Genomic DNA, 22,228 nt, shown 5'->3' with positions numbered 1-22,228 from the left:
CGTTATCTACCAATATAGAGAATTTATTTTATAGTCATATCTTTGTGTTATTTTTATTTCTAGTCAAACGCACCCTGTATTGTTTTCATTGATGAAATTGATGCTATTACCCCCAAAAGAGAAGTTGCTTCAAAAGATATGGAACGAAGAATTGTAGCCCAGCTTCTAACCTGCATGGATGGTCAGTTTAAAATAATGAATTTGTTTTAAGATAATATATTTCTTAAAATAATGCAAGTCGTATGTGCATTTATGAACCATTTAAATAGTGAATCTCATAATAGGATCTTTTTTGTAGATTTTCCAGTCATTTCAAATTGTGTTGTACTCTGCCTGTGTATGTATGTATATATGTGGGTACAAATGAGTGTGCCAGGAGTGTTTACATGTGTATGTGAAAAGGGAACCCAGAGAACAATCTCAGATATCATTATTTAGGGACCATCATTAATTGAATTGGCTTAGTGCTTGCCTGATAAGCTAGACTGACTGCTGGTGAGCCCCAGGGATCTGCCTGTCCCCGTCTTTCCAGCACTGGGATTACAGGTGTGCCAGGTTTCATGCCTTTTGTTTTTCTTTAATGTGGGTTCTGGAAATTAAACTCAGGACCTCATGTTTGTGTACCAAATAATTTTCTACCTAAGCTGTCTCCTCAACTCTGTAGTAATTAAATATGCATATATTATGTTGTTTTGCTTTTGCTTTCTACAATTTCAGGGTCACATAGTACCTACTGTTGTCCCTTAAGAATATCTTTGGAAGAGAAATAATAAAATCTTAATGTATTTTTATTTCTGTCTTTAAAAAATATTTTTATTTTTGCTCATATGTGGTGGCAGGTGCCTTTAATCCCAGCTCTCCAGAGGCAGAGACAGGCAGATCTCTGTGTGTTTGAGGCCAGCCCTGTCTATACAGTGAATTCCAGGTAGCCAGAGCTACAATGTGAATCCCTGTCTCTATCCTCACTTCCACAAAAAAGTACTTTAAGTTTGTATGTGGTGGTTTTTATGTGTGAGTGCATTGCCAGTAGAGAACATAAGATCCCTTACAGTTACAGGTCATTTTGAGCACCCAGGGCTGGTTATTTGAAACCAAACTAGGATCTTCTGAAAGGACACTATGAGTTCTTAATTGCTGAGCCATTTCTCCAGTCCTATGTTTACCTCTTTTAACTGTAATAATATTCTTTAAGTTTACTATGCAGAATTAAGCATTTCTACCAATGTTTCCTTATAGAGTTTGAGGCTAACCTGGCTGCATAGTGAATTACAGTCCAGCCAGGTATATATCACAAAAACAAGAAAAGAAATAGAATATGTTTTGGTGTCATATTTCTGTAATCTGTTACCCAAGTACATTGAAAGCTGGGACAGGATAATTGCCATGAGTTGTAGGCTAGGTTGGGTTACATAGTATATTTCAGGCCTAGCTTTGTCTAAAGAATGAGACCCTGTCTCAAACAAACAAACCAAAAAAATACAAATGGAAAGTTAATTTGAAATACTACATAACATAATATGTATTATGAGTTTCTTATTGTGCCAATTTATAAATTACTTGTTGTATTTTACCTTTTGTGCAATGCCAGGGATTGAACCTGGGTCCTGGTGTGTGCTCTGCAAGCTCTCTACCATTGAATTACACCACTAGTACCCTATACCGTTTCATTTTCATCTTAAGTTTTCGGTCATGTTTTTGAGACCTATAGTATGAGAAAAGCTTTTAATAGATTCTTGCTAATAAAATAGGTCCATTATTTATAATATACGTAACATTTGAATGCCATGTTATTTCCTGAGGCAGGGTAGCCTAAACGCTCTCTGTTTAATTCTGGTTCAGCTGACAGAATATTTATGAAAGCTAAAACTGGTAGAATATTTGTGAAAGATAAAAGTTAAACCCTGTATTCTGTTTATTCCTGAAAATCTGTCTCTAAAATAAGCCAGAGCAACTTGGGATGTTCTATCCCACTGTCTGGTTCTCCCCCATTCTTGCGAGACAACATTGCTGCCTTCCTCTCTCCCACTGCTGGGCCATTTACATTGTCTGTGTGTGCATTGCCTGTGCACCTGTGTGTTTTCACTCATGCTCTTGTTGTCTTAGAACTCCAGTAACGTTTAGCTCTGTTTGTAATACCACACTTGCCCGTCAGGCTTTTCTGCAGGGTTTGTTCCTAAGAAGCCTCATCTCCTCCTCCATTGCTCTGTTACAGTGCTTGGTTTATCCTGATTGTTACTAAATTTCTTGAAACTTGTCTGACACAGTGTTTCCTTAATTATGCACTTCATAGTCCTTAGTAGACTGTGAATTGCAGCCCAAAGGCAATCTATCTTCTTCACACTTTTACTGTATTAGACAATGATTTAAAGTATTTATATATTAAAGTACACAAATTCTCTCTAACCTTTAAATGATTTGTATAAACATTGGTCCTCACTAGATCTGAATAACGTGGCGGCTACAGCTCGAGTTCTAGTAGTTGGAGCTACTAACCGACCAGACTCTTTGGATCCTGCTTTAAGACGTGCAGGAAGATTTGACCGAGAAGTATGCCTGGGTATCCCAGATGAGGCTTCCAGAGAAAGGTATATTATCATTATCATAAAATGACGTTGTTTATATTCCACTATGTGAGCTGAGCAACAGGTTTTGAAAGTAAATAGTAAGAATACAATGTAGTGCATTCCATCTCTTGTCTGTCTCTCTCATTGGGTTTTATTTGTTTTGTTTTGAGTAGTAGAGTAGAAATCTAGTGAATGTTGAAAGCTGTTACATTTATAATGTTTTTTTGTGATGCTAAAATAGTCACTAGCTACTTTTAGGAAAAGTAATAAATAATGAAGGGAAATCATTGCCTTGGAGGGATGGGAAGAAGAAAAGGTGGAGGAAGTGGTAAGAAAGCGCTGTGTGTAAAAGGTTCAGCACAGGTCTAGTCCATCCTTTCCTTCTTCCCAGTGTCTGATGTCACTTCGTTTTTCTAAAAATAATTATTAGTCAACAGTTTCTAAGATGTTGACTTCATAATTATTTGTATAGATAATAATTATGTTCGTATGTATTCTTCAAACAGCTTAATACTTTTATATCTCCAACAAAATAATAATATTCATATTACTCATATTTATTTATTTGTAGAACAGTTGAGCAAAGTTGTCCATGCCTGTAATCTCAGAGCTATAATTCAATACAGAAAGTAATCCCAGCTCTGCTTCATAGTGTCTTATGCCAACCTTTAATTTTACATGAAAATAATAATTTAAAAAGTAACTTACTTTATGTGTAAAATACTAACAGTGCTTTAGCTTTAAGATCTGTGGAGAGTAAATTAATGTAACCTAACACAATGTCCTGACCAGAGAACGGTTTTAGTGCTGTGCTAGGGTTGCACTCAGAGTTTGCTCCAAACTAGACCAGTGCTTTCTTTTTCACTGAACTTTGCCCCAGCCCTAGAAGATAAGTTTTAAGGTAACATGATATTTTTTTTTCCTTAAAAAAATTTTTAAAAAGTTTATTTCTCCCCCATCCCCTACAGGCAGTGGTAGCTCACACCTTTAATCCCAGCACTTGGGAGGCAGAGGCAGGCAGATCCCCGAGTTCAAGGCCAGCCTGGTCTACAAGAACTAGTTCCAGGACAGGCTCCAAAGCTACAGAGAAACCCTATCTCGAAAAAACAAAACAAACAAACGAAGTTTATTTAGTGTGTATAAGAATTTTTCCCACATGTGTGTTTGTGCACCACATGCATGCCTGTTGCCCATGGAGATCAGAAGAGGGCATCAGATCTCCTGGAAAATAGACTTACACACAGTTGCTAGTGGCCAGTGGATGCTGGGAATTAAACCCAGGTCCTCTGCAGGAGCAGCAAGTGCTTTAAAACACTTCTCACACACCCCCAAACTCGACTTTTGTTTTATAAGAAATCTTCGACATACATGAAGGGAGAGCTGTTTTATTTATTTTTTTTATAAAAAATATTTTTGAAAATTTCATACCTGCATACAATGTGTTGTCATCGTATTTATCTCCCAGTCCTTGCCCTAACTCCTTGCATATACACCTCTTCCTGCCCCATCCTCTCTCAACTTCATGTCCTCTTCCTTTTTTTTTTTTTTTTTTTTTAAAAATAACCCAGAGTATATGCTTCCCATACACACAAGTGGATAGTGATAGAAGTAGAGGCAGTTTATTAAAAAAGAAAATGGTGCCGGGTGGTGGTGGCACGCACATTTGATCCCAGCACTTGGGAAGCAGAGGCAGATGAATCTCTGTGAGTTATAGGACTGCCAGGGCTATGTAGAAAGACCCTGCTAGTTAAAATGGTAGAATAGAAAGTAATGGTTGCCCTTAGCTATTCTGACAGGCGTAAGATGGAATCTCAGAATTGTTTTGATTTGTATTTCCCTGATAGCTAAGGATGTTGAACATTTCCTTAAGTATCTTTGGCCATTTGAGATTCTTCTATTGAGAATTCTGTTTAGTTCTGCACCCCATTTTTTAATTGGGTTATTTAGAATTTTAATGTCTGATTTTTTTTTTTTGAATTCTTTATATATTTTGGAGATTGGTCCTCTGTCCGATATGGCATTGGTAAAGATCTTCTCCCATTCAGTAGGTTGCCTTTTTGTCTTATTGACTGTGTCCTTTGCTTTACAGAGCTTCTCAGTTTCAGGAGGTCCCATTTATTTATTGTTGTTCTCAGTGTCTGTGCTACTGGGGTTGTGTTTAGGAAGTGGTCTCCTTTGCCCATGCATTGAAGACTACTTCCCACTTTCTCTTCTGTGAGATTCAATGTGGTCAGATTAATATTGAGGTTTTTAATCCATTTGGACTTGAGTTTTGTGTGTGGTAAAGATATGGATCTATTTTCATTCTTCTACATGTTGATGTCCGGTTATGCCAGCACCATTTGTTGAAGATGCTTTCTTTTTTCCATTGTATAATTTTAGCTTCTTTGTCAAAAATCAGGTTTTCATAGCTGTGTGGATTAATATCCGGGTCTTTGATTCATTTCCATTGGTCAACTTCTCTGTTTTTATGCCAATACCAAGCTGTTTTCCTTACTGTAGCTCTGTAATAGAGCTTGATGTCAGGGATGGGGATGCCTCCGGAAGTTCCTCTATTGTACAGAATTGTTTTGGCTATCCTGGGTTTTTTGTGTGGCAAGGCATTCTGTCAGTTTAAGGTTAACCTGTTGTGTATATCAAGTTGCAGGCCAACAAGAGCAACACATTAAAACACTGTTTGGGGGTGGGGGGGGCAAGCTTTTGGTGCTGAATAGAAGTATGGTTTGAGTGTAGAGGTTTTTTCTGATAAGTTCATGTCTTGTTTGCTCTGAAAGTGTCCCCATAAGCTATTTCCTCTACAATATTGCAAAACGCTTAAAAGTATATATATATATATATATATATTTTTTTTTTTTTAAAGGCTGTACTTATTATATTCCTTATAATGCATAGCATAGTTCCCAATAAATAGATATTTAGCAAAAGTTTTTCTGGATAAACTTGGGCATGTAGCAGTGACCAAGCATTTATTGAGTAAATGATTTTTCCATTTTATTCATGAGACTATCAATAAGGTTAATATAGTATGAACTTTCAAATAAATATAGTTAGGAATTTGCTTTTACTATTAGACTGGCGGGTCTAAATTTTTTTCAACTGTCATTTCTACAGAATACTTCAAACTTTGTGCCGAAAACTGCGACTTCCAGAAACTTTCAATTTTTGTCACTTAGCACATCTAACACCGGGCTTTGTCGGTGCTGATCTGATGGCACTTTGCCGAGAGGCAGCCATGTGTGCAGTCAATAGGGTTTTGATGAATCAGCAGGAGCAGCAGAGTCCTGAGATGGAAGGGTTGCCCCCTAAAGGAGCCCAGGAGGAGAGGCGGGGGGCTGACCCCACTTCTGAAACACAGGTGCTCTTCAGTGCTCTCTCCATCTCTCTCTCTTGTATTTATTTGTTTATTTTTTAATGAAGATTTATTTATTTATGTATGAGTGCTCTATCTGTATGTATGACAATGCCAGAAGAGGACATCAGATACCACTAGAGATGGTTGTGAGTTGTCTCTTGTGGTTGCTGGGAATTGAACTCAGGGCTTCTAGAAGAACATCCAGTGCTCTTAACCACTGAGCCATCTCTCCAACCCTTTTATTTTGTTTTTTAGTTGTGTGGGGTATTTTTGTTTTGTTTTGTTTTTCTCTTATTCATTCATTCATTCATTCATTCATTTGAGACAGGGTTTCTCTGTGTAATGACTCTAGCCATTCGGACCAGGTTGACCTCACACCTCCCAGGTGCTGGGATTAAAAGTGTGGGACATCACTGCCTGGCATAACGCAGGTTTTCTAATCTGTAAAATATAATTTCACAAAAATGCAGAAGCACTTAAATTTCCTGATTTCCAGGTAGATAACGATATTTTCATACACAAACTAGCAAATGCTATAAACTTTATCAGTGCAGGATGCTTTTTATGAGATTTACTGCATGGCTCTACTAAGTAGAGCTATATTTCATTTCATTTTATTTGGAATTTATTGTTTTATGTATATCGATGTTTTGCCTGCATGTGTATATGAGCAGGCATGTGTGCCTGTTGCCCATGGAAGTAAGAAGAGAGCTTCTGGTGCCCTGGGATTGGAGTTACAGATGGTTGTGAGCCACTTGTGGTGCTGGGACTCGATCCCAGTTCCTCCACGAGAGTGGTAAGTGCTCTCAACCACTGAGCCAGCTCTTCTGCCCCAGAACTGTATTTTAAAGCTCATTTTGCTCAAATTTAATTTTCATATGAATTTAACTTAAACTCAGGGCTTACTTTAATCCAGGTTTGGCCTGTTCGTTATTAATAAGTATTTATTGGGAGTGCCTCTAAGTGCTCGATACAACAATGAGAAATCAGGTTCTAAGTGCTCAATACAACAATGAAAAATCAGGGTCTGCATTTAAAGATCTTGGTAAAGTGAGACTATTGGGAAAAGTAAGAGAGCACTATAAATATCAGAATTTCTTGAATAATAACACATTCAGCAGGTATGATACTGGTTGTTTGCCTACATATATATGTGTACACTGTATGCATTCCTGCTGTCTGAGGAGACCGGAAGAGGACATTGGATCCCGTGGAACTGGAGTTAACAAACAGCTGTGAGTTGCCATGTGGGTGCTCTGAATTGAACTTGGGTCCTGGAATAGCAGCCATTGTTTAGCCATCTCTCCAGCCTGAGTGTGATGGTTTTAATGGCAGCAGTTTGCTGCATAATCTTCCTACTTTGATAATCTGACTGAGTCAAACACAGAGTCTTTTATTTTAATCTTAGTTGCTAGTATTACCTTTCCTAGCACAAAGCACACAGTAAATATAACAGTATCATAAATCGATATAGATGTTGATTACAGGATGAATAAAGAGCTAAAACAGACTAGAGACATGGCTCCCTGGTAAAGAGCTCTTCCAGAAGATTTGGGTTCAAATATCAGAGCCCATATGGCAACTCTCAACTGTCTTTAACTTCAGTCCCCGAAGATCCAACGCCCTCTTCTGGCCTTTGCAGGCACCATACATAACACGTGGTACACACTTAGATGTATGCAGAACACCTATCCACATGAATTAACCAATTAAATTTTTTCGGGTGATAGTGGCATGCACGTTTAATATCAGTACTTGGGGGGCAGAGGCAGGTGGATCTCTATGAGTTGAAGGCCTCTGCAAGGGATTCACAAAGGAACCCTGTCTCAGGGCTGGGGTTGAGGATGGGGTTTTTTTCCTGTCCCTTCATGATCTTCACAGAGCAAGCAATCTCCCTTTGGACTAGGAAAGCTGCCTACTGTGTATTTGATTTATAAAGCGTTAAGAACCTTATAAATTTATATTGTTGCCAGCACAACTTTTTTTTCTTTCTTTTCTCTCTCTCTCTCTCTTTTTTTTCCCTTTAATTGGTTTTTTGAGACAGGGTTTTGCTGTGTAACAGCACTTGCTGTCCTGGAACTTGCTTTGTAGACCAGGCTGACCTCGAACTAATGAGAGATCTGCCTGCTTCTGCCTCCTGAGTGCTGGGATTAAAGGTATGTGCCACCAATACCTGGCAAGCATAGATTTTCTTAAGTCGGCTGTTTTATGAATACTTAGAAATGAAATTAAATTAATGAGATGGATATCATCCAACTGCCTGTGTTTGTATTATCTAACTCTAGCTTAAAATTTAGAAACATATTTAATATCAAATCAATTTGTCTTCTCTCTTCCTCTCTTTGACTATGACATGGGCCACTAATACTGGCCTAGAAATTATATTTATATATCTTGATTATAGTTGATTTATCTTTATTTAACCAGATATAGTATCTACTTAGAATGAAATGAATATATCTTATATAAAGGAGAAAGAAATTATTATATAGAAGCTCATTAAAGTCACTATAACATATGGAATCTTGGAATAATTATTTAAATTGCATGTAACATTGTGGTTCACACTTTTTTCCTTTAACTTTGTCTTAAAGGATGAATTGCAAAGGCTGTTGAGGTTGCTAAGAGACCAAGATCCCCTCTCACAGGAACAGATGCAAGGACTGTGCATTGAATTAAATGATTTTATTGTTGCTCTAGCGGAAGTCCAGCCTTCTGCCAAAAGGGAAGGCTTTGTAACTGTCCCTAATGTGACATGGGCTGATATTGGCGCCCTGGAAGATGTTAGAGAAGAGCTCATTATGGCAATATTGGTAGGTATATCAGCTCTCAGTATCACTGCTCATGAGTTAAGATCTAGTTTAAAAAAAGACCTGCATGTATGTCTACCAGATTATATTATTTTAAAAAGATTCAGACTTTTATTTTATGTGTATGAGTATTTTACCTGTGTGCGTATTTGTGTACATGCGCATGCCTAGTACTGGCGGACGTCAGAAGGTATCAGATCTTCTGGAACTAGAGTTATAAATTGTTGAGAACCCCTCTTGTGGGTACTGGGAACTGAACTCAGGTTCTCTGTAAGAGCAATAAGTGCTCTTAACCACCGAGCCATTTCTATTGTTCCCAAATACATCTTTTGAAATGTAGCTTTACTGAGATATTATTTTATTTATAATTGGAAATTCAGCCTCAGTTGTCACCTTTTTTAAGTCTAACTGTCCCAACAATGAGATGTCATTCTCTTGAGATATTTCATACTCATTATTTTGGTTATGAGTTCAAGGAAAACAAATCCTGGTTTCATACAAGACCAATTTGTATGAAAACCACCTTTGTGTCTTGTTTGTATTCAGGAGGATCAAGGCAGTTTTACACCCATGGAACTTTGGGTTGATTTTAGTTTACTTTTTCTTTTCTGCTTATTGACCATTTTAATTTAATTATGATCCATTTAATGGGTATGTACTATCAAAAGTGAAAGTACATTAGAATTGCAGAGAACAGGCATGTGTGGCATTTGACTGTGTGCATGGTCTGTTGTCTCATGATTTCCTGGAGAAAGCTGTACCTGGATTTTCATAACTTAGAAATTTGGTTGATTTTCTAAAACTTGATTTTAGAATATTGCAGTAGTTTTTCTTGACCTGGGATAATAACTCAGTCATCAGGTAAGATAAGGACCTAAGTTTGTATCCCCAGAAGCTATGTTAAATCAGATGCAGTAGTGAATGTCTATAACCACAACACTCCAAGAGGGAGACTGGAAGTAGAGACAGGAAGCGTCCCTGGAAGGCCAGCCTGCTAGATAAACACGACAGAAAAGCAAGAGACCTTAATTCAAAGAAGGTGAAAGGCAAGGACACACAATAGTTTGTCCTCCAGTCTATATACCTCAGCACGCACGTTATAAAAATAATGAAGCCAGGCAGTGGTGACGTGCACCTTTAATCCCAGTACTCAGAAGGCAGAGGCAGGTGGATCTCTGTGAGTTTGAGGCCAGCCTGGTCTACAAGAGCTAGTTCCAGGACAGGCTCCAAAGCCACAGAGAAACCCTGTCTCGAAAAACAAAACAAAAATAATGAAATATTATTATCTTTTTGTCTAATATGTTCTCATAAATTGCACCTTAAGAACGGTGACTTTGGCTTAATGTGATAGTATAGTCCTTAAATCCCTCTTCTTAGGAGACAGATACAGGCGAATCTTTGAGCTTGAGACCAGCCTGGTCTACATGTAGAGATCCAGGCTAACCAGGATTACATAATGACCCTGTTTCAAAAAAGAAAAAGAGAGCCTTTCCTATTTGTCACCATGTACCTGATGTCTGAAACGAGTCAGCCAGGGGCTGCCATTTTCAGCCCTTGTGATCACGGTCAAGTGTAAAAGATGAGATGCATTTGAATATTCAGTGTAAAGTGGGTATCTATAATGGATCGCTGTTGGCATTATTTGTTCTAGGCACCAGTTCGCAACCCAGACCAGTTCAGAACGCTTGGTTTGGTGACTCCAGCTGGCATCCTCCTAGCTGGTCCTCCTGGATGTGGGAAAACTCTGCTAGCAAAGGTATGGTAGAAGTTCAACTGCATGCATTGCTTTTCTTGCCTTCAGGAGGATAATAAGGCTTGAATCATGACATGAAATACATCCTTTGTATACTTTCTGTTAGAAATCTGTTTTAGCAAAACTGATTTTTTTTTAAATGATTTATTTAACTTTATTTTATGTGCACTGGTGTGAAGGTGTCAGATCTCGTGGAACTGCATTTTTCAGACAGTTGTGAGCTGCCATGTGGGTGCTGGGAATTGAACCTGGGTCCTCTGGAAGAGCAGTCAGTGCTCCTAACCGCTGAGCCAACTCTCCAGCCTCCCTGATTTTTTTTTTAAATAAAATTTTCTACATTCTTATATCCCTCTTTAGATCTGAATGGGTTTTTATTTATTTATTTTTTTCAGGGTAGGGTTTCTCTGTGTAACAGTTCTGGCTGTCCTGGAACTTGCTCTGTAGACCAGGCTGTCCTTGAACTCAAGAGATCTGCCTCCTCTACCTCCCAAGTGCAAGGATTAAAGGTTACGTCACCATCACCTAGCTAACAAAATGGTTTTAATTTGTTGTGCCACCCTCATTCCTAGGAAAGAAGCAAGAAAAGGGGGTCTGTCCCCTGAGGACAGAAAGCCTTATGTCTCTCCCAGTTAGGACACATTTCATGAACTCGCCAGTCATATTTGCTCAGGAGCCATTCTCATCTTTGTAGCTGCTCTATTTCTTGCTTTTGTTCAGTTATTATAACTTGAATATTTTCAATGTGTTCTTTATAATATTCTTTTTTAAAAAAGCTTTTCGCAATAGAGAATATATATTACCAAAATGAAAAAAAAAAGTTTATAATTCTACTACGCCTTTCTACTACCATTGTTTCATTTTCTAGTTGGTCCCAGGTGTTTTTCTTTATACATATCAAGATACAATATATGCAAGATAATTTGTTTATGAGCTTCTGTTGGTGTAATCAAACACCTAAACATCACAAGGGGACATATTGCGCCTCGTGATTTCTGAGACTTTGGTCCAGTATCTGATAATGGCTCCATGTTTCTGTGCCTGTGGTGAGGAGAAGAACATAGCAGAAGGATAACAAAGGAAAGTAGCTTACCGCGTGCCAGCTGGGAAGCAGAGAGAGAAAGAGACTGGAAATAAGATCGTCTTTCCAGAATGTGCCCCTGGTGTTACAGTAATGAGATCAAATTCTCTTTTCCTTGTGTAGCCTTGACTGTCCTGGAACTCTGTAGACCAGGCTGTCCTCAAACTCACGCTGCCTGACTCTGCCTCCAGATGCTGGGATTAAAGGTATGTGCCACTACTGCCTAGCAAGATTGGACTATTAATGCATCAATTAATTTATCATTTAGGTCAAATCTTTTATGATCCAAATACTTACCAAAATACTGCTAGCAGAAAGCCAGACCTTTAACATACAAACCTTTAGGAAATCTTGCATATCTAAACCATAGTAATAATATATATATTCCATATTTCTAAAATGTAAAATTTTAATTAAGAAAATTTTTATGTTAAGTATAGGGAGTAGTTTCTTGCTGTATGTCCTATATATCCTACGTAGGCTGGCCTTAGACTCTTACAGATCACCCTCCTACCTTAACCGCCAGAGTGCTGGGATTGTAAATGTGTATTACTATACCTAACTTCAAATAAAAGGTCTTTATACACTTTTCTTGCTTAGTAATATTTCCTGGATACAATATTTTTAGGTTTGTTTTTGTTTGTTTGTTTTTAATATTACCTGTGTGGTATGTATGCCGGGGGCCCAGAGAGATCAAGAAAGCATCAGAAACCTTGGAGCTGGAGTTGCAAAGACTTACATACCTATTGCTGTGTGGGTGCTCGGAATCACAGATCCTCTGGGAAAGCAGCTGGTGCTCTTAACCACTGAGCGATCTGTCTAGCCCTTGAATACAGTATTTTAAAGAGATGGCCAGTGAGCAGGTTAAGGCACTTGGCATCAAACCTGATTGCTTGAGTTCAATCCCAGGACCCACATTGTGGAAGGAAAGAACTGACTCTTCCACATTGTCCTCTGAGTTCCATAGAGTGCTGTAAAGCACGCACACACCACACACATACATATATAAACATAAGTAAGTGTAATGAAAAATGTTAAAGGTTTTTTTTAATGCTTCTATTAGTTTTGCCATAGAGATGTTTTGTAGTTTATGATGATACGGATATGGTTGTACATTCCAGTAATCCCAGTACTTGGGAGCTAGAGGCAGGAGGATCAGGAGTTTAAGGTTATCCCTCTGCTGCACAATGAGTTTGAGACCAGCATAGGCCACGTGAGACCTTGACTCAAAAGTCCCATTACACTATATAATCTTGTGTTCACTGGTAATTTTATTAAAATGTAGTCCTAAATCATTTTTCAGTGACTAGAATGCATTTTTTTTATAATTTTTATTTTATATGCATTCATGTTTTGACTGCTTGTATGTGTGTGTGAAGGTGTCCAATCCTCTTGAATCTGGCCCCTTGGGACTGCAGTTAATAGGCAAAATGTTGGGAATCAAACCCAGGTCCTCTGGAAGAACAACCAGTGCTCTTAACTGCTAAGCCGGCTCTCCAGTCCCAAGAATGCAATGTTTTTAAAGTACATCAAGGTGGCTTTCTAAAGGTTTCATTTTACAACTTAAGTTTGCAGTGTCCATTTAAAAATAGCTTAGCTTACCTGGAACTCATTGTGCAGACTGGCCTTCAGCTCACAAAGGTATGGCCTGCGTCTGCCTCCTGCCTGCTGAGATTAAAGGTGTATACATGCCACAACATCCGGCTTAAAATTTCTTTCAGTAATTAGCATCCAATAAGTACAAAATGTTTTTTCTATTTGTCTTATTTGTATCTTTTTGTTTCTTCTGGGTAGGCTGTGGCAAATGAGTCTGGACTAAATTTTATATCCGTCAAAGGCCCTGAGTTATTAAATATGGTAAGTTGTATGGCAGCAGCTATTTAAGATAAACCATGATGAGTAGGTGCTCTCAGATCAATTATGACACTGGAAGACTGAGTTTGCTATAATATACAGGGTCTGTAAATGCTTTCTTGAATAAATCTATTAACCTACAAGCAAGTTTCTGCACCTTTAAAAAGTAAAATGATTTATTACAGTTATTAACATTAAAATGTATTCATGTTATTTATCAGACACTTCAGATGTTTTTATTCTTGAATATCCTTGTGAAATATGAATTGTTGGTGTTTGTGTGTGTTATACGTACTCATGCGTATGGAGGCCAGGGGTCTTCCTTATGTGTTGTTGTTTGGGACACTTCCACCTTGTGTTTTGAGACAAGCTGTCTTACTACTAGACCTGGGGCTTATGAGACTATGCTACTGACTAATGAACCTCCCTAGTGCCCAGCTTTTTCAGTTAGTGCTGGGAACTGAACTTGAGTTCTCATGCTGTGTGGAAGCACTTATCAACTGAGCTATCCCCAACTCTGAGTTATTTCTCCTCTGATGTGCAGAACAGCGAAGGAATGCTTAGTGTGGAGAAGCTTTGTAGCTGGCAGGGTCTATTGGAGTAGGAAGTGTTGAAATGCTGTGTCTTCTGCACTTACATCAAACTTAAGAGACTGAATTTCTTATTTCCTGCCACCCATATGTACAGTAAAAAGGTTATTCAGTGTTTGTAACATATTTAGGCAACAACAACAGCAATAGATTGCGTTAGTTTGTTTTCTTGTCATTCTGACAAAATAACAAAATCAGGTCTGTTGAGGGTGGTGTGACCCTAGACCTGACAAAATAACAGAAACAACACGAGGAATTTATTTTCATTGTTGTGAAAGGTTCTGGCCACCATGCTAGAGATGGCATGGTGGGACAGCTTAGATTCTAACCCATGAGGTGGAGCCGTTCCACTCAGTTAATTTTCTCTGGAGACACCCTTAGACATCTTCTGAGGTGTGCTCTCCCCAGTCTCCGAGGTTATCCTAAATCCAGTCAAGTTGACAATGGAGATTAACAGTATATTCATCCTGCTTGTTCAAACAGAGCTCTTTCTTTGGGTGCCAAGGATCAGATCTAGGCCTCTGGGCAAGTGATGTGGGAGTGTCATATATCAATCTGTTGATTTCATTGGTTAAGTTATAATAAACCAACTGCTTGGCCTCAGCTTAGAACATAGATGGGAGGAGAAAACAGAATAGGATGCTGGGTGGAAGAGGAAGTGAGGTCAGACTCTGTTCTGCTCCCGGAGAGACTCGACATCTCTGCACTCTGGAGCAGAGACACCATGATGGACGGAGGCTAGACTCTTCCCGGTAAGCGCACCTTGGGGTGCTTACACACATCATTAGAAATGGGCTAGTCCAGGAGCGAGAATTAGCCTGTAAGGGCTAGAGTTCAGGGGCCAAGCAGTTCTTAAATGAATACAGTTTGTGTGTTGTTATTTCGGGCATGAGCTAGCCAAGCGGCCGGGGTGTTGGGGACGCAGCCCCGCCGCTCATATTTCAACAGGCAAGCTAAGTTTGCTCTTTCATTAGCAACTCCCATCTTTCATATTTTTCCAGTATTACAGATAAAAATCCCAGCCCTGTCTGTCTATCTGTCTGTCTGTCTCTGTCTTTGTCTTTCCTGGTGTGTTTGACTTTTCCTATAAAAGTTTATTCTTAGGTATTTTTTATGGGCTTTTATGTACCTGTGTACATTTATTTAGTTGTTTATTTTTAAATTTCTAGAGTATGATGTGTTATAAAGAGCCTTGATGGGAGTAGTTTGGTAGACGATGAAGTTGGAGCAGGTTGCAGCTAGATACTAAAGAGCCTTTATACCAAGCTAGAATTTAGGTGCTGTGTTCAGAATAGATGCTAATGCATACATTAAATTAAAGCAAGAGTAAAGCATTTTGAAGACAAGATTTTTAAATTAGTTTGAAATAGGTCAGGAATATAAGGAGTTATATATTATGCACCTTAATGTATCATTATCGCTCAGTTTGGGGGGAGAGAACAATACATTTGAGGCTTGCTGTAGACCCTCCTTAATCATGTGCCCCAGTCTCAGCTTTGGTGTTTGTTCCTCATCAGCTGGCTGGGGTCCTTTTCGGCCTTTGTAGGCATGGTGAGAGGACAGCAGTCAGGAGTCCTTGGCCTTTTGCAATAGTCTGTTAGAGTTTGCTGTGTGTCCATGCTCAGGAGAACCACTTCTGTTCCTTGTGCCATTGTTGATGCTTCTGCCACTGTGTATGTGCAGGTACTCCTCTTCTGCTCTCGGGGTTTGCTTCCTGGCACACTTAGCTTCACTTCTGTCACTTAATGAAGTTTAAATCCATCCCTTTGGAACTTAAGGCTAATCTTTCCCTAACTTAAATTGACATTTTATCTCCCTAGCCCTGATAGCTTTTCTTTAAAAATGTCTGGTCTGGGGTCAGCAAGATGGTAAAACCAGCTAAGGTTAACCCTGAAGATCTGTTCAGTGCACTACCTCCCTACCGGCGTGCACCACCACTGCCAGGAGGCTGTCTATTTTTTAAGAGGGGGCTTTGCTGTGTAGTTCCGGCTGGTTTGAAATGGGTGATCATCACTCCATCTCACTCTGCAAATACCGAGATTATAGGAGTGTGCTACCACCTTCAAGACAGCTAACTAACTGCCTGTTTTTATATGTCAAAATGATTTAATACTAACAATTGCATATGGTTTAAACTAATACTTTCTAGAACTCTTAACATCTATATGACTTCAATTTTTAAATACTTTTTAAAATTTAATTACAATATTTGATCCCTTCCTGAAATTTCCTCTATTCAACCACTCTGTGCCTCTCCTGTGTGCTCTCTCTCAAATTCTTGGCCTCTTTCTTAATTATTGTTTAATGTTCCTAAATATATAAATACACCGTATCTACATAATATAAAACTACTCATGCTGTCATTTGGTATTCAGCCCCGAGATTGAACTGAATCTTTATTTTATCTCCTTTCTGTGTCTGTTCAGTATGTTGGTGAGAGCGAGCGTGCGGTGCGACAGGTTTTTCAGCGAGCCAAGAACTCAGCACCCTGTGTGATATTTTTTGATGAAGTGGATGCTTTATGTCCTCGAAGATCAGACCGAGAAGTAAGTATTGAAGATTTTTTAATAAAAATTCATAAAAGCCACATTTGTGGAAACATGAAATTTTTTTTCACCTGATTACTCTTCTTGCAAGTTGCTGACACTAGCACTGTGAGCCCCTTGTGTGTCCTTTTAGAATTCTTTCCGTATTTGTATAGTTTATAAATAAGTATGGAGATTATCTTGATGATCTTATTTTTACCTGTTGTATACTATTCCATGCCTAGCTATAGCAGAATTTACTTGATAATGCCTTGTTGCAGATATTTATATTTCTTCTAAGTGTTTTTTTACAAGCAGAACTTTCTCAAACATTTGTATCTGCTATCTCTGTAAACATATACAAGCAATGTGGGATAGAATTTGGAGAGTATGAATCACGGTTGAAGATGTATATACATTAGATTTAGATAATATACATTAATATTAGGCTCAGATATTGAAACATAGTAAGTACTGTGTCATATTTTAAAGAATCTGTCAGTTATGTAATAACCAAGAACAGTATATTACATTAACCATTTCCCACGTCCTACCTAACCTCTTTCTGCCTAGCAATTGGCCATTCAACTCTTTATTAAACCAGTCACAGTGTTCACACAGTGTAAGGAATATGCTTCAACAACCGTGTAGATTAGGATGACCTCAAGCGCAGAGATCCATCTTTCTCTGCCTCTCAAGTGTTAGGATTAAAGGCATGCACCACCACCACATGGCTAAAATCAAGTGAGTCTTGATGTTATTGTGTCTAGATTGTGATGTCTTAATTATTAGTACTATGTCACCAGAGAGTAATAATAAATCTCTACAAGTACATCCTTTTAAAAGAATCAATTGGTTTAAGCACATTGCTGTGTCTATACATAAATTTATGTTGAAGAAAAGCAATTAATAATGACATCCATAGCACCACTTTTTTATTTTCTTCATTGTCTATGTAGTCTATTGCCATGTTTTCATATCTCCATAACCTTATACTTAACTTCCTAACTATTCTCTTAGGTGTTGTCCTGAATAGCCGTACTTTGTACCATTCATTTCAAGAAAAAGATAAAATTCTTAATGTACTCAATGTTCCTGTATGTGTTGCATTGAAATGTGGGACACTTGACATAGGGAGAAATCTAGAGCTTAGAAGCTGAGATTTGCCTAAATGGAGGTTATACTAAATACTACTAAATAATTCAGAAGCATAAGATTCATAGGTAGGTTTCATCTCTCCCCTTAAGCAGAGCTAAGATCTTAAACAAGTGACCTCTTCTAAGCTTCAGTTTTTTTCATCCTGACTAACTAGCAGCTTTATTGGGGAATTTACTGATGATTGTGTTTTGCACAGTATCTGTATGTAGTGACTCTTTAAGAAGTAGTCACTGGGCCCACCTGCCAGCCTGTCTTTCTTCCTTCTTTCCTTCCTCATGTCTTCCTCCCATCCATACCTTGTTCTCTCTCTCTCTCATATATAATATATATATATTATATAATATTTCTAAAATGATCCTCTTTGTTGCTCATATTGACCCCATACTCCTAGATTTAGGTGATCCTCTTGCCTTAGCCTCTGAGTACCTGAGACTTCTGGGTTCAGTCACTGTAATCTTCAACATAAACTCTCATTCAAGTTAGTACATGTATTCTGTGCAGAGGGAAAATGGAGGAAGGAGGCTGCTTTCTTTATGTTGAAGGGGATGTTTTGTTTTCTGTAGACAGGTGCTAGTGTCCGTGTGGTGAATCAGCTGCTTACAGAGATGGATGGATTGGAAACACGCCAGCAAGTTTTTATTTTGGCTGCCACTAATAGGCCAGGTAAGAAAGAAGAACATTACACAAATGCGTTCATAACATGAAATAAAACCTCATACAGCTCTTGTGTATGCTGCAGTAAAAAAACATTGGGGCTGGAGAGATGGCTCAGCAGTTGTGAACACTCACAAGGCCGCAAACAACTGTGTGTAACTCTAGTCCCAGGGATCCCCTGCAAGCATGTGATGCACAGATACATTTGCAGGCAAAACACTATACACATAAAATAATAATAATCTTTTTAAATTAAAAAAATAATTTCTGATCCTCATGTTTTTTTTTTTTTCTATTGACTTCTGTGCTGGTTGTTTTTGTTGTCAATTTGACACAACCTAGAGCCTCCTGGGAAGAAGGAACTTCATTTGAATAGTTAGTTATTCAGATTAGTCTTTGGCCATGTCTGTAAGAGATTATCTTGAGTGTTGAACTGTGAGAGGCAACCTCCCTAGGCAGGTGGATAAAGACTGTATAAGAAAGCCAGGGCTGGAGAGATGAATCAGAGGTTAAAGGCACTTTTGATGCTCTTGCAGAGGACTCGGGTTCAGTTCCCAGCACCTACATCTGCTCACAACCATCTATAATTTAAGTTCCAAGACAGCCTATGCTCTTTCTTGGTCTCTGGGCACCAGAGATACACAGTGTACCTCTATACGTTCAGGAAAAGCCCTCATAAAACATACAAAATAAAAATAAGTAAATCTTTAGAAGAAGAGAAAGCTGACAATATGAACAGGTGAGCAAGCCATTAGCAGCATTAAGTGTAAGCCAAATAAATACTTTTTTCCCTAAGTTGCTTTTGGTTATCACAGTGATAGAAAGCACGGCCTTGTGTATAATAAACAAGTACTCTGATCAATTACTGAGCTACAAAAAAACCTCACTCTTTTTGTTTTGTTTTGTTTTGTTTTTTTGCTTTGAGACTGGATTTTTCTGTGTAATAGCCCTAGCTGTCCTGGAACTCTCTTTATAAACCAGACTGGCCTCCAGAGATCTATGTACCTCTATCTTCTGAGTGCTAGGATTAAAGGCATGTGCCGTTACTCCCCACTAAACACCAACATTTGTACTTTTTAATGTGTGTTGAGTTTTTGCCTGCATGTGCTCATATACACTGTGAAATTTAAATGACAGCAGATTTATATCAAAAGATAATAAAGGCTAGAGAGAAATGTTATAATACTTTTCAAGAGCTGAAAAAAACTGTCATCTTAGAACTCGGTGTCCAATAAACATGTATTTGCTGTGTGTGTGTGTGTGTGTGTGTGTGTGTTTGGTTTTTTATGACATGGTTTCTCTGTAGCTTTGGAGCCTGTCCTGGAACTAGCTCTTGTAGACCAGGCTGGCCTCGAACTCGCAGAAATCCACCTGCCTCTGCCTTCCTAGTACTGGAATTAAAGGCATGTGCCACCCGCTCAGCCTCAGAATACTTTCTTATGTGAAGAACTAAGAAAATTTGCCATGAGCCAAGATACTCTTAAAAGAATAGCTAATCACTTTATAGTAGCGCACTTGCCACGTAGCATACAAAAGGCCCTCAGCTTGCTCTGTACTGCGAGGGGAAACAAGGGTGGAAAATAAACATCAGCGAAGAATAATAGAAAGGATGAAATGTAAGTGGACGCAATAGAGAGTTTTCTGTGTGTGTTTGTGCGCATGTGTCTGTGTGTGTGTGCGCGCGCGTGTGCTTAACTTTGCCTGCATAAACACAAGTTAAAGCCTTCAGTACCTCTTGTGCTCACTGTCTTGGTGTACAGACTACTGAAAAAGATTTGGCTTACAAATGGGTTCTTGGTGGAGAAGTCAAAATTTTATAGTTAGCCTCAGTGTTGTGGCGGTATGAAGCTCAGCCCTGTGCTGTAGCTACTCAGAGTCAGGAACACAAAGGAACATAAGACAGTTTTGATAAGTAGTAGCTTTTGATTTGTGTGGAAGGATATTTGTGCATGCATGTATGTGGAGAACAGCGCAGGGTGTCTTCCTCAATCTTCACCTGCATTTCAGACAGGATTTCTTGCCAAACGAGGAACTCACTATGGCTTGATTAGCCGACCAGGATCCTCTCATCTCTGCCTTCCCAGTACTGATGTTATAGGCAGTTGCTCCATACTTTGCTTTTTATATGAGTTCTGGGAATTTGAACTTAGGTCTTAGTTCTTGCATTGTAAACATTTTACCAACTAAGTCACTGTCCCAGCCCCAGACCATTTGGCTTTAACCATACCCAATTAACCAAAAATTTTAGCTTTTTTTTTCAAAAAGAACTTTCTGTCTTTTATTAATTACATTTTTAAAAAAGAACTATTCTATTTGGCTTATTTTTGCATTTCTCTCTTCTCTAGATATCATTGACCCCGCCATTCTACGCCCAGGCCGGCTGGACAAAACGCTCTTTGTAGGTTTGCCACCCCCAGCAGATCGTGTTGCCATATTAAAGACTATCACAAAAGTGAGTAAAAGAAATGGCTTTCTTTTGTTACGTTTATATCGTTTAAAAATGTTTTTATTTTGGCCTTGAGCTGGTGGCACACGCCTTTAGTCTTCAGCACTGCACTGGGAGGGGGGGGGCAAGTTCGAGATCTGCCTAGAGCTAGTTCCAGGACAGGCTCAATAGCTACAGAGAAACCCTGTCTCGAAAAACCAAAAACAAACAAACAAATAAATAAATAGAATTTTTAAAGATGTTTTTATTTTGTTTTATATATATGTGTGTGTCTGCATGAATTTATGTGCACTAATATAAGCAGTTGCCTAATAAGGTCAGAAGGAATCAGTTCCTGGGGACTGGAGTGACTCGCAGTTCTGAACCTCGTCATGTGAGTGTAGCACGAATAATAAAAATCCAGAGACAGATATTGGGGTTCAACCTGACGATCAGAAGAGCAAAGCAGCCAGCCACTGGCTCTTACTTCTACTTCACACCAAAATGGCTATTCTGCCTCCATGAATCCTTAGGATGAGACTGAGCCTAAGACCTGTCTCCTCCCCTCTAGTGCTGGGATTAAAGGTATGCACCACTACCACCCTCGTTCTGTGAGTAACTAGTGTGGCTGTTTTACTTTCTGATCTTCAGGCAAGCTTTGTGAAAATACAAATCACTACAGGTGTTGGGAACTGAGCCCAAGTCTTCTGCAAGAGCAGTAAGTGTTCTTAACCACTGAGCCATCTCTCCAGCCCTGCCCATATTACTTTTAAAGTTATACCGGGTAGTAATTTAGGTTAGCTGATTGATTACTCTCTTTCTATAGCTTAAATGTTTGCCAGGCTTCCTTCTCCCAAAGTGAGCTGGTTTTGATCACTGAACACAGTGTCCAGTCTCATTTTTCTACTCAAAATGAAGGTAAACTAAATGAAGGATTAAAGTTAGTGTTAAATAGTGTTATCAGATATCACTGTAGTCATGTTCCTGTGTCTTTAAATCTTTGATCATTAGATTCTGTCTGGAGTAGGACGTTTTGGAGGAAGTAAAACAAGTAAATACAGGTCCATCAGGAACATTCAAAGACACATTGAGACTTGAAGTCTTCATAATGACTTCTGGTTTTCCGAGTTAGCATAGTTAGCTTTGTTGTTGTTATTGTTACTGTTATTGAAGCTTTTTTAAAGGGAGAGAGACCACGCCCCAATAGGCTGGTATCTCAGCAGCTATTGGTTGGAGGAACGGAAGGACCTCCGCAACACCTCCCCCTTTTGTTTAACTAAGAGAGTTCTAAACCTACTACAAAATTATATACAATAAGTACAAATATCCTATTCTAACTAGCTTAGGTCTTGTATAATAAATAACTTGGCCAAGTCGTGAGAGAAAAGTAACTACATTTATATAGTCTTCAACCCCATCGAAGATCTGAGAAGGGAAATAATGTTACCTGGGTAATTAGGAAGTT

General features: G+C 38.7%; 1 protein-coding gene across 5 annotated transcripts in view; it reads left to right on the top strand.

The window, feature by feature from the left end:
• Positions 1-22,228, top strand: part of Nvl (nuclear VCP like) — a 48,144-nt gene that overhangs the window by 16,050 nt on the left and 9,866 nt on the right. For all 5 annotated transcript variants that reach the window (XM_050142840.1, XM_050142839.1, XM_050142838.1 and 2 more), the window contains 9 exons: positions 64-181; positions 2,441-2,585; positions 5,676-5,919; positions 8,511-8,729; positions 10,378-10,482; positions 13,352-13,414; positions 16,428-16,547; positions 18,248-18,347; positions 20,684-20,790. In XM_050142840.1, the coding sequence (XP_049998797.1) occupies positions 64-181; positions 2,441-2,585; positions 5,676-5,919; positions 8,511-8,729; positions 10,378-10,482; positions 13,352-13,414; positions 16,428-16,547; positions 18,248-18,347; positions 20,684-20,790 (1,221 nt within the window). The remainder of the gene's footprint in view (positions 1-63; positions 182-2,440; positions 2,586-5,675; positions 5,920-8,510; positions 8,730-10,377; positions 10,483-13,351; positions 13,415-16,427; positions 16,548-18,247; positions 18,348-20,683; positions 20,791-22,228) is intronic.

Source organism: Alexandromys fortis, unplaced genomic scaffold, assembly GCF_014885135.2.
Source record: "Alexandromys fortis isolate MF-2015 unplaced genomic scaffold, M_Fortis_MF-2015_v1.1 scaffold_51, whole genome shotgun sequence".
NCBI lineage: Eukaryota > Metazoa > Chordata > Mammalia > Rodentia > Cricetidae > Alexandromys > Alexandromys fortis.
Note: the sequence above shows the minus strand (reverse complement) of the source record. Positions and strands in the feature narration are given on the sequence as shown.